Here is a 13675-nt window from a genome sequence, read left to right on the forward strand (position 1 = left end):
AGAAAAGTCCTTGTGGATTGCAAAAAATAGAGTGTTGTGGCAATTATGGAATCGATTCTTTTGCTGCATGAAACTTTTGCAATAGACCCTACCGCCAATATGGTGATAGACAGTAGAGGGCTACCTTTCTTCGACACTACGCAGGTGAGAACATGCACAGATACGATACTGGTGGATACGATTATACAAGGTTTCTTCTGATTTCAATTAGAACAGTGTCATCAAATTTTACTAAAGTATTGTTCAGGTTTCATGAACTACCCTGATGATTTTATACAAACTATGTAGGTAACATCATAATCTGTCGCTTATATTTCATTGGCTCCTAAACTATCATTTCTATCGCACTTTCCAGTTTTCGACCCAATGTATTTGTATGGGACCTGGCAGTGCCTTTTCTCCATATACCTATGGTCAATGCTGCCCTCTGTGGCCGAATACCTTAGCGGTGATAGTGAGAATTCTTAACCACTTTTGAAGTTCTTGCACATGAAAGTTTCAGGTCTTCATCACTTGATCTACTCTTCAACTTCAGTTTTCATTTTTCTACAAATACAGTCGACAGCGTCAGTCCAACTGTGTAAGAACAAAGTCCTTATAAAACAATAAAACAAGACCAGCAAAGTCACCTTGTTTTTACAATCTTTTATTTCATCATTAATCTTTACTACAAGGTTCCACTTTATGAACAGCCATCGTAAGCTCATCATATCCTCTTCATTTTACAGGTCATACACTGTCTTGCGCAACTCATTGCATTCTGTTAACAGCGGTTGTTTTAGCACATGTACATCTAACTTGGGAGGTCTGTGGAACTAAAAAAAGTCATGCATTTTTATGTTATTTTGTTAACAGGGATTGCTTTGGTACATGTACATCTAACTTGGAATGTATGTAGTACTAAATCAGTCATTATGCATTTTCATGTGTGAATATTCTGTTTTGGTTGGTTGGTCATCATTTTGTTGCATGTAAACAATGTTTTTTTTAAAGACATCATAAAAACATACAACATGTACTGAGGTCATTTTTCATGCAATATTCCTTTGTAAATGTGAGTAATTTTGAATGTCAATGCTGGTCTGGTGATTCTTCATTGCCATTTCAAATTGAGAGAAATCCTGTTTATTTGAGTCTGGCTTCCAAAAACAAGACATTGTATCATTAGACAAGAACCAGAAAAGCATTCAAGACACATAGTAGTAGGTTTTCATGGGGAATTCGACACCATTCGGGTGTTCACCTAATAACAGGTGTTGTCAGTCACCAAGAATGGACTTCACTTTTATGACAGACTGGTCTTGTGTAATGTACTGTGTCATAGCCTACACCTTAGACAACATGCACATTTTTTGTGACTCCTTTATACATTATTCTGAGAATAAGAAATGTAATGTGCATTGGCGCTCTTTTATTGTGGCACTAATGTATGTCACCCATCATTGAGCCGAGATTGGTTAGGACCAAGGGCTCATTCATATGATGCTGTAATCCACCATAAAAAGAAGAAAAAATAAGTGCTGCAGGTTTTTTTAAATGTGTAGATGAACTTGCAACAAACAAAAGTACTACTTGTATCCACTTAGCTAGTGTTATAAGATACAGAAGTTTGCAGCATATTACTCTTTACATCATCACAAAAAACCTGCCATGCTCTTTTCCTTTTGATCATTTATTATTCAAACTGGAAAACGGCTTTAGAATTTCCTAAATTCATCATGGAAGATCATACAAATGAAGATTGTTCTCCACTGTTAATTTATCATTTAACTTGGTCCCTTGATACTGCTTATAACCTGTATCAAAATAGCAACATGTGTTATTTATGTTGACAGCATTGTGCATCCCTAAAACCATTGGAGAATCACCTCTTCAGCTTGATATGTTGAATTTCAGTTTAGAGGTTGAAAACAAACGCATGCTTAGAAGGAGAGATGTATCAAATAAGTCTTAGTTGTATTGTACAAATGTATAGTAAGAAATAGTTTGGGGGATTCCCCAAGCTTGTTAATTATATCATCATCCGATTACTGCTGCAGACTCTGTATTCCCTCAGTGCAAGGGATTACAGGAGAGATCTGCATTTTAACATAACAAAGCTAGAAAATGAGAATTTTATCTTTTAGATATCGGTAGTGTAGAAATAGTAGGAAGGATGATATAGTAAGCTAGAGAGAGATGTTGGGTTGTGTATGCATTCTATATATTTGTAGACACATGTTGATTTTGGTGATGAACATATAAATTGAAATGTTATAGAGTGTGTATAAATATAAAAAAGAATGATTTCTACATTAATATCATAGATGCATTCGTGTCTTTGTTTTTAATTTTTAGTCTCTTGTCTCTTGATATGTATATGAAAATACCAATCAAATCTTGTTTTATGACTCACACATTTGCCACTCCTGATGACGAACAGTCAAACTGTCCGAAATGTCATGCCTCTCTCTCTCTCTCTTTCTCAGCATTCATTACATGGTTCACCAGTCTTTTTCAGGACTCCTCTCATTTTCTCTTCCCCTCTCACACTACATTATCAAATGGTTCTTTATGGAAAGTAACCAAAAGAACGCTTCTCTCTCCCATTCTCTTTTCTTTTGAATCCCCTTTCAAGCCCAAATGCCCTTTTCAGGACTACCCAAAACTGCAAACTCGATTCTTATACACACCACCATGCAAAACCCAACCTTTAAAGATCATCAAACATCACCTTTGATTTGTCATTTACTTTTAATTGTATCCAGATGCAATAAATGACAACATCATAACTGAGACGTTAAAAACGGCAATAACTTATATTATGACCAATGTCTGAACAAATTTCCCAACCCACAATGAAAGATAATGAAACTGATTATCATACTCTCTGGCTGCTTGATATATCCCATCACACAAACACATGTGCTATCCTCATAAAATAAACAAACTATGTATATGATATACAAGGAAAGGTCACTATCGAGGCAAAAAAATATGTAAGTTAGGCAATAAAATGGCAGACGCCAAATTAAATGAAGCTTTTGTTCTAGATATGGAGGCTCACACATTCTATCAAACTGGATTGTACTTTAAATTAAACAACTAAATGAACTATGTGGATGCAAGTAGTAACTCTGTTCTAACTAGCTCTTTGTACATGATTCATAAATATATTCATATAATAATTAGATACGACAGAAGCAACACAAATCTATACAAGGTTCCTCTGTGACTGTAGGTGTTACATGAGGTTATGTCCATACCTAAACTATAAAAACACTAGAACACGAGACACTGTCTTAAAAATTCATTCTAACACATTTTGAATTAGCATCGTTCCTCATCTTGATAGTTAAACAAAACGCAAAGAAATAAACCAATATTTGTGATGACAGCTAGTCTGTGAGGATACATTTGTACAAAAACATATCACATGAATATCGTTAGCACCATTTTTGTCATTGTCTTACAAAAAATACACACTTCATATGCAGCAGGTATGAAACTTTGCATAGTTCACAATATTCATACATGTATTTGAACCTGTGGTTGGCAAGAAGACATGATCTACAAGACATAATACAATTTGTGTCAGTGATTTTTTTTATGTTTCCTTTACAGTTGATAATGCATGATTTCATTTGATTTGACAATACATACTAGTAACTATGGCAATACACAGGCAAGATTGAGCATCAAAATTCACTGGTCTTCTCTTGACTAAATGTTTTTTGCAATGCCCCACCCTTTTAAGTCTGAAATATTTTTATCATACAGGTCTTGTCATAGAGGTTAAAAATTCTTGCCACGGTTCGAGTAAGAGCTTATCAGAATAAATACACCCATTGGAACGTATCCTGCCCTCACGAGCAGTAAAAGATCTACAACTAACACACAATTTTATCTTCCATAATAGTCAGCCAATAATGCATGATATAAAAAAACAAGCAAGAAAAAGAAGGCACAGATATTTTATAAAAGGGATGGCAATCTTGTTATAACAATGTACATTAATTACATGTATAATTCACAAGCTAATAGCACACACTACAAACTCAGAGAAGATGATTTTATGAGAAAATAGAAGTGATGTTTCAAAACAATTAAAAACGAAGTTACTCCTATCTACAGATGGAATTGCTATATTCAAATGTGAGGGAAGAGTGAGAGTATATACATACCAATATGTAAGATTCATTCCAATGGTGAAATGCTACAAAAGTATGATGTTGAAAAGACTGACTGGGTGTACAATATTAAGTACCCTTTAAATAAAATGTTCAACATGGACTATCTATGGTATCAGTATGATGTATAGCACTAGAATAAAACCCCAAGTTCACTTTCAAAATAAAAAATGGCAGTATTTCCTTGTAAAAAACTTGACCCTTATTTTCCCAATTTAAGAGCAGAATTCAGTAATTTTATCTGAATCCAATGTCAATAACAGACAATCCTTTGTTAAGAATCTAAAATCTTATTCTAATCATTTGAACATACAGATTTATCAATTTAGTCCTGCCTAAATTAACAACAATAACTAAAAAGTACATGTAGCATCTCAATCTTGCATATGTGAGTATAAATCCAATTTTGTGACATTAAAAGAAATGAAAAAATTACATCCTATGTTGTGATGAATTCACAATGTACAGCTCTAAATGATGTCCATGAAGGTCTTATGCTATGACTCCTGATTAACGATGCAACGCTTTTCTTTCTTTCGGCGTGGGTAAGCTTGGATTAGACAAATGTTGCGGACATCTTCCTTGCAACACCTCAGTGTTAGGGTGGTAACTCTTTCTCCAGGTCTTGCCAACATTCAGAATGGTCATGTACACATCCTTATGCTTCCATCATCTTCCTCCACTCAAGAGGGGTCTGAAAGCATTGTATTTTACCTTTTTTTTAATACTAAATGGTGTTCCATTGACTGCAACCCTTCGTCTAAACCTAAAATATTTTGTTGCTGAACATTTTAACCAAGAACCCAATTGACTATCAATCAGACCGACTCTGCAGCTCTGCTTCCATCTATTACATCCATGTAACAGGGGTCCCAAAGCATTTACTTTCGCTTGTTTAGATTGAATGGTGTTCCTCTGCTGTCAACCCTCTGTCTAAACTTATATAAGTTGTTTCTGAATCTCTATTCCATGAACCTTGTTTAGTTTAACTGAATTGGTGAAGAATGGGGCTTAGTTTAGTTGACTTTTTGACACACTCTGCAGCGGCTGACCACCGACTGTAGCTGTCCTGATTTGATAGTGCGTTTCCTGGGAATGGCAAACTGGTCTTCCTCGTCGATGACTGTTAACCAGAAGCTGTATTCGTTTGAGAAGAAGTGACAGTTACCTCTGCCATTGCACTCGATGAAAGGCGTGGCACGGAAGTTCTCCAGGCAGGAGCCGACGGATTCAAGGCCTTGGCCACCGCCTTCAGAAGCTGCTGTGTACTGTTGACAGAGAAGAGAAATAAATGTTACATCATCACTGCCAGGAGACCTTGTTTACTGTACCTCTTCCAACTGCACGTTTCAAGCTCAAGGCTGCCAAAGCAGGGGGTTTATGTTTAGGGTTAGGGTAGGCCTAAGGTATAATGTCGAGCTCAGGTTTGAAATTAGGAATTCAGTTAGAGTAAGTAATTGACCACAGAGCAAATATTGCAGGAGGATGTGTTATAGAACATGGCGACTTCTTCAAAAAAGTACCAAAGACAGATACCTTCAGTTTTTAGAACTAACTATTAAAATTAAGATGTAAAATGAGTATTGATTAAACACTGCAATACAATACTATTTTCTTTCACTTTTTGATTTTGTTTACGTGTTAATTTGACCAGTAGAGTTTTACTAATATACGCATCAACTTGAGACCAAGCACCACGAGCATCCAAGCTGGGGGATAACGGTGCTACATCATGTACAGGTAGAGAGGACGTTGTTATTGTGGCTTACCATAGTGAAACTGTACCCTGTCCATAGACTCCTCCACCCTCCTGGACACTGTGGAATCTCCTGTGACTGGCTGTGAATCGCAAGGGATTGAGTGGGAGCCTCACACACAGTGCAACGACTGATGTAAGGGTCAATCTGTTGGTTCATCAGGGGCATCATGGGAAGGGGCTCGTTGGTGGTCAGCCAGTAGGAGCGGTCATTGCGGCTGGCGTAGTTGCAGACGTTGTTGAAGTTGCAGAAGAGGAAGGGCATGGTGCTGAAACGTTGCAAGCAAGAGCCAGCATCACCTGTAAAGATTTTGAATTTTTTAAAGTATATCAATATCATACAACAGTTATCATCATTGTATAATCGCACCTGTGCAACACAATCAAAAGGAACAACAAGTAGCATTTGCTCTGGATTGAAGGAAATTGGACTTACCAACTTATCCTAGAAGGAAATTTACACATACCGGTACACGTATATGGATATAACATTTCTCATCAAAGGATGAAAAGTGGTTACTCCATCATAGTTGCTTTATGCAGTGGTCAATCAGGTTTATTTTCTTGCCATATTCCTGTTTTCCTACACCACATTGGAAAACCACAGAAAAATGCAAAAAGCTACGTTACCCAGAGAGATTACTAATACAGGTAAATCAATGAATTTCTGCACTTCCCTAGATCTTGATCTTGATCATGGCCCCTGCTGATGGAGAAGAGAATACTGAATACAAGGACAAAACTTTCATCATGATTTATAATTCTACATGTTTTATCAAATTCTTGATGGCTATACATTGTACAAGACATATAAGATACCTACCTAGATCTTGATGGTGATCATGACCATTACCAATTGAGAAGAGAATACTGAATACAAGAACATCATCTACATCATAAGTCATAATTATACATGTTCTCTCAAACTCTTGATGGCGCTTGTACAAGACATATTAGATACGTACCTAGATCTTGATGGTGAGCATGGCCATTGCCCATGGAGAAGAGAACACTGAATCCACGCCACAGTTCCACGGTGCCTGCGGGACAGGAGGGTACATTCCTGGACTGGCTGTGACGGGTGATGAAGTGCCCTCGGTTGGGCCGGATACCGGTGTTTCCTCCCATTCCCTTAGGACCAGGTGATCCAGGTCGTCCTGTTAAAAAGACCATTAGGGACATCATTAAGAGGACAAGGCAATGGTTAGATTTAATCAGTTGAAGATATGAAGATAGTACACAAATACTGAATTGTTTGAGGAGCAATAGGTTTAACTATTTTGCAAAGCTGATCTTCTACACCATTTACCCTATTAAGTCCTGGAACATAGCTCATTATTGATATCAGTAATATGAAAAAAAATTATTTCTACCATGACAAGGAGCAGAAGCGTTTCATACTTACTCAATAGTCATATCGATTATTGCATGCCTGCCCTATGAATATACTGACTCTAAGTTGAGGGGAAATGGTACTACCGGTATTTCCCTAAAACGATCTAAAACGATATGTGTTAAACTATGTTTTTTTTTGTAACTTGCATATTCATTACTTTGCCTTGATTGAAAACTTTGGATACATGTACATCATAAGTTCATATATCATCATTATTATATTATAAAAAGTAATCAGAGTACGGCTGTTTATACATGAACCCTTGGGTATACAGATTTGAAACAGAAACAATATCTACAGAAAAATGTCGTCTTTAACTAGAGGTTGGAACTATAAGGACAGATTAAATACCTCCATATCCAGACTCTCCACTGTCTCCCGGGAAACCTGGCATTCCTGGCTCTCCATTGCGCCCTGGTAGACCAGATGGACCAAAGTCTCCAAATAGACCATCTCTTCCTTTGGGTCCTGCACAAGAAAGAAAACAGCCCAAATACATACAATATTATTTCAAAATCCATTCAAATTGAAGTTCTAACATATCAATGGGTACATAAGAGTCACACCGTTTTTTGTTTAAATGGAAGCGAAACATTTTTTCAAATGCATGCAATATTATTATCCAAAATAAAATACACATTGTGGAAACAGTTTTCTACATGAATATACCAAGTACTACGATATCAAGAACAATCACATATGATATGTGATAGCTGCCAACAAGTAAGTACATTAAATGCATACAAGCATTAACATTGTCCAAATCTGACATACCATATAATCAGGAATCAGATTGCTCATATAGTAACCCATTACTTATTAGCAAAAAGACAGAGATTATGTTTGAAATGAGAGAGAGGTATATATTAAAAGAATTATGGTAAAAAGTCAGATATTCCCAAAACATGCAATGCCCACTGGTATTGATCTGTGTAAGTTTATTTACCTGGAGGTCCCAGCGGTCCATCGATGCCTGGTAAACCAATCCTTCCTGGGAACCCAGCAAATCCTTGTTCTCCTTGTTCTCCCTTCAGTCCTTTCTGGGCAAGACCAGGATCTCCTCCATCTCCTTTCACTCCATTGAATCCAGGCTGACCTGTAATGTTAATAATAATAATAGTGATAATAGTGGTGTAAGGATTAAGTTATAAGAAGCCAAATTTAGTTTTTTGTTTTGAGGATACCGTAGATGGACTGGGATCGTTGTACAAACGTAGGTAGGCTTGTCACACGGATTCAAGGAAGGAAAACTTTGTTTTACCTACTAAACTACTACTACTATTGCTACTTTGTACATTCCGGTGTATGGAATTGATTGCAGTTCAGTTGAGTGTTAATAAACAAAGAACCATGAAATTACCGCATTGTCTCAAGGACCATATGTAGATATCTCTACAAGTGGGCTCTTGTTTGGTGCTCATGTCTGTAGCGGACTTGACACTCACAGTGCTCCCCAATTATTACCCTGGATCTTAGCATGGCGGCCATCATGATGCTCCAGCATTTCAAAGAATTAATCCTTACCAGGTACCCACTTTAATATCTAGGCGCGATAGCTCAGTTGGTAGAGCAGTGGTCTCGTATTCCGCAAATCCGGGTTCGAAACCAAGGCGATGCGCTTGTGCCCTTTGGTAAAGCACTAATCCTCATTACCAGGTCTCTCGGAGAGGACCTAAAGCCGTTGGTCCTCTGGTTGCTTACTAACAAGCATTTACCGTAAGCTTTCTTAGCAGTCAGGTAAAATAACGACCACTACTACTGGGTCAAGTGTGGCAAATGTAGATTAATGTCTTGCCAAAGGACATTAGAGCCTCGGCGGGACTCAAACCACTAACCATGTGATCCATAATGAAATAGAGTTTAATTGAGTTGAGCAGAATTTGAATTGAATTGAATAACCATGAAATGAAGTTTAATTTCTTTCACACAATTGAATTTAGACTGATCGACCTGTCAATTTTAATAAAATAAAATAAAATTGAAATCAACAGATTTTGATCATTCCTCAAAATGGTAATAGCTGGCTGCTATTTAATATTGAGTGACAAAATCCTTTCTTTGAAAATAGTGAAAGCCAATCATTGTTACACAAAGAGACAAAATATTGCTTAGGTGCATTACTGTGCGATCAATTTCCTACACTAACCAAATTCATAAAATAAAACTTGGACAAAATGTACCTAACCTTAAACCAAAATTGAAACCTGAACCATAACCCTAACCCTATAAAGTATATGTAAGTGTATTTGATTTAGTCGACCAAAATGTTAGAGCGCCATCTTCGGCGACAGACTTTTATAGACAGAGTTTCAAAGTCAAACAATGATCAATGAAGAACAATGAGAAATCGATGATTAATTGCAACATATTCTTAGCTTTCTTTGCAGACAAGTTAATTGACTAAAAGGAGGCAAGAAGGTCGGTACTTTAACTTGCAGTGTTTCAGTTGTGGGAAATATGTGTATAGTTATGATATTTATGCCATAACTTTGAGGCAGGTGCCCATGTATAAGAATTTATGTTGATGAATCTGTGTATAAGAACTTAAGTTGTATTAATTTAAAGAAGTGTGAAGACTATTCAGGAAACACAAAGAAATAGTAAGGTTAAGTAAATGGCAAGGTTTGGTATAATGCCTATGGGTCACGCCCAAATTTGTATTAAGAAACCTGTAATTATTACATGGATAAGGAACCTGTAATTATTATTGCATTTTAATTAATGCCCATTTTTTGTTGTTTGTTTTCTCACAGTTTTCACGGAGTGAAAAGAACAGAGTTAAAAGAAAGGAGTCAAAGAAATGAAGCTACGCTCCTACCAAAGAATAAAAGAACACTCCCGTAAAAACCTTGTTAACTTGTCGTTATTGATTGGCTGCAGTTACAGTGAAAACTTCTGGCTCTAAGATTGGTTACTGTTCACTGTCGACAAGATGCCAGAGGAAGAAGAGGCTAAGCGAACGAGACCCGACCCGAAGCCAACCGAACTTGGACTCCAGCACCAAAACGACCAACGTGAACTGGAGTTTCGTTATTCATTAAGAGGTTGGCGTCAAGCGGCCAATAAGTTGAGAGCTGCTTTAAGTGATGAAGAACTCGTATTGGTTATCAAGCAACAGAGAGATGAAGTCCAAGCTGCTATGGACAAGGCAACGGTAGTTCAGGATTCTCTCAGCAAGATTAAGGTGTCCTTAAAATTGCATGATGACAGCTTCGACAAGATTGAAGAGGTGGAGGAGCAGCATGCAGAGCTGATGAAACAAACCCACGAAAGAGTGAAGGTTCTACAAGGAGGCTCTGTAACCCAATCAACGTCATCCAGACACTCCTCTAAACCTTCTCCAAAACGACAGAATGATTGTGAAGAGTGGGTCAACGCCGAACCAAAAGATGACCCACCTACGATGGAGAAGATTAACCCAAGAGCTCAGGACATTGAAACGGGAAACTCGTTAGCAGCGAGTTTAGTGGACCAGATGAGGATAAGTCACCTGCCCCCTCCAGAGCCCACTCAGTTCGATGGAAGTCCCCTCCAATATCCAACTTGGAAAAGAAGTTACGACCTCCTAATAGAAAGAAGAGAGATAAACGCAGCAGATAAGTTCTATTATCTTCTGAAGTACATAAAGGGCCAACCCTTGCAACTGGTACAAGGATACGCATTGCTAGGTGATACCAACTCTTATGCTGCAGCGAAGATGGCCCTAGAAAGGAGGTACGGAGATCCCTTTGTCCTATCTAGCGCCTACAGGGATAAATTGGACTCTTGGCCCAGAATCAGCAACAGAGATGGCCAAGGTCTTCGAATGCTGTCTGACTTTGTGAAACAGTGCTGTACAGCAATGACAACCATCGGAAATCTGGCTCAATTGAATGATGAGAGGGAAAATAGGAAGATCTTGGCTAAACTCCCAGACCACCTGATTGTGAGTTGGGGTAGGAAAGTTGCTCATTGGAAGAAAACTCATGGAAATTTCCCATCATTTCATGAGTTCAGTGACTTCATTGAGGAGGAGGCCAATATCGCATGCGACCCAATTACCTCTTTGTATAGTGTAAAGGAGCTGAAGGTAGACAAGCAGCGGACGATTCCGGGCGCAACATCCATGTATGCCTCGACAGATCAACGCCCTCAGCATCCAAGAAAGGGAAAGAAGCAGGAGTATGTATGTGTGCTCTGTAAGGAAAACCACCAACTAGGAGTTTGTAAAAGGTTCCTTTCAATGACTTTGAAGGAGCGAAAGACCTACGTACGAGACAATGGACTGTGTTATGGTTGTCTCATAAGAGGACACACATCAAGAGAATGCAGAAGGAGAGACACATGCAGTGTCTGCAAACGGCGACATCCCACTTCTCTTCATGAAGACTGGAATCGGAGTAATCAAGTACAAGAGAGAGATGATGTGAGAATGGAGATCCAATCGTCTGATCATGAGAGTTCTAACGCAACAGAAGAACTCCGGTCATCGAGTTCTCACACAACAGTAAACCACATGACCTTGAAGAAACAGGCTGTAAAGTGTTCAGCAGTTGTTCCAGTCTGGATATCACAGAAGGGCAGATTTGATGAAAGGCTGATATATGCATTATTGGATACTCAGTCGGACACCACATTCTTGCTGGAATCTACCAAGGAAGCCATGAATCTACAAGGTTCAAAGGTGAATCTTCTTCTTTCAACTATGTCCAAGAAGGATGAGAGGATCCCTAGTGAGAAAATTCAAGGACTCACGGTTCGTGCTCACAACAGTATGAAGACGATTGATCTCCCTGCAGTCTATACACGAGACATCATGCCCGCAAATAGGGAGTATATTCCAGTGCCTGAAGTGGCTATGTCCTTTCCTCACCTGACTGAAATTGCAGAGGAACTGCTACCACTACAAGACTGTGAGGTAGGATTGCTGATCGGATATGATTGTGCACGTGCTCTAATTCCTCGCAGCATAATTCTTTCTCCTGATGATGATGATGGACCCTTTGGGATGAAGACAGATCTAGGTTGGTGTGTTATGGGTATATCAAGTCAGAAGGAGTTTGCTGTCAGCCCCGACGACAGAATAGGGTTCAGTCATCGATTGATCACCTGTGAGATACTCCCTGAGCTGACTGAAAGCAAAACTGCAACCAAGGAAAAGGTGATGTTCTCACACAACGTCACCATCAAGGAAGAGATAAGTCCTTCATCGGTGCTGAGGATAATGGAAGCAGACTTCTCGGACCTAAGAGACAACAGCGAACCTTCCTCACATAATGATGTTAGATTCATGAACATCATGAAGAATAATGTTCGCTTAACAGAAGACGGACATTACGAAACTCCACTTCCCTTCAAGGAAAAGGAACCAGATCTGCCAAACAACAGGTATATGGCAGACAAGAGACTACAACATCTCAAACGAAAGTTTGAAAGAGATTCAAACTACCACCGTAGATACACAGAGAAGATGGAAGCACTCTTAGATAAAGGGTATGCAGAGTTAGCACCAGAAATCAAGACAGCTGATAGTCCAGTCTGGTATATTCCCCACCACGGTGTTATACAGCCCAACAAACTTCGGGTCGTATACGACTGCAGTGCTCAGTACAAGGGGGAATCCCTTAACGATTATCTTCTCACTGGACCAGACCTGACAAATGCTCTCGTAGGCGTACTCTGCAGATTCAGGAGAGACGAGATTGCATTCAGTTGCGACATAAAGGAAATGTTTCACCAATTCAAGGTGAGAGAAGACCACCGTGACTACTTGAGATATTTGGGGTGGAAAGACGGAGATATTCTTCGAGAACCCATTGAGCTGCGTATGACTGTCCATTTGTTTGGCGCATCTTCCTCCCCAGGCTGCTCCAATTTTTGCTTGAAGCAGACAGCTACTGATCACGCAGACGAATTTGGAAATGATGTGAAGGACTTCATTCATCGGGATTTCTATGTGGACGATGGATTGAAATCCGTTCCTTCTACAAAGGACGCTATCGACCTAGTTTCGAGAACAAGACAACTGTGTAAGAAAAGTGGACTGCATCTACACAAGTTCATATCTAACAGCAGAGAAGTAATGGAATCTGTTCCGGAGCCTGATAGAGCGAAGGGAGTCTCCAAGACGGATCTTATGGGAGTTGATTCACCCATGGAAAAGGCTCTGGGAGTTCTATGGTGTGTTGAGTCCGACACACTTAAGTTCAGGCTCACTCTACATGACAAACCCCTGACGAGAAGAGGAGTCTTAACCACAGTTATGTCAATCTACGATCCATTGGGTCTGCTGGCGCCAGTTGTACTGCGAGGAAAACAGATCTTGCAAGAACTATGCAGGAAAGCAGTAGACTGGGATGATCAACTGCCTGATGA

At 38.9% G+C, this 13675-nt stretch overlaps 1 protein-coding gene and 1 long non-coding RNA gene across 2 annotated transcripts in view; one reads left to right on the plus strand and one right to left on the minus strand.

Annotated features, from left to right (window-relative positions):
* Positions 1–4620: 4620 nt before the first annotated feature.
* Positions 4621–13675, minus strand: part of COLP4alpha (alpha2(IV)-like collagen) — a 74162-nt gene continuing 65107 nt past the window's right edge. The window contains 5 exon segments of the mRNA NM_214511.1: positions 4621–5437; positions 5939–6225; positions 6891–7082; positions 7673–7789; positions 8268–8417. Of these exon segments, the coding sequence (NP_999676.1) occupies positions 5186–5437; positions 5939–6225; positions 6891–7082; positions 7673–7789; positions 8268–8417 (998 nt within the window). The 3' untranslated portion in view covers positions 4621–5185.
* On the plus strand, positions 9705–10168 carry LOC115922683. Its single transcript, XR_004063555.1, has 2 exons — positions 9705–9739; positions 10075–10168. It is a non-coding gene; the product is annotated as an uncharacterized LOC115922683 (long non-coding RNA).

This window comes from Strongylocentrotus purpuratus, unplaced genomic scaffold (genome assembly GCF_000002235.5).
Source record: "Strongylocentrotus purpuratus isolate Spur 01 unplaced genomic scaffold, Spur_5.0 spur5_scaffold_12, whole genome shotgun sequence".
In the NCBI taxonomy this organism is placed as follows: domain Eukaryota; kingdom Metazoa; phylum Echinodermata; class Echinoidea; order Camarodonta; family Strongylocentrotidae; genus Strongylocentrotus; species Strongylocentrotus purpuratus.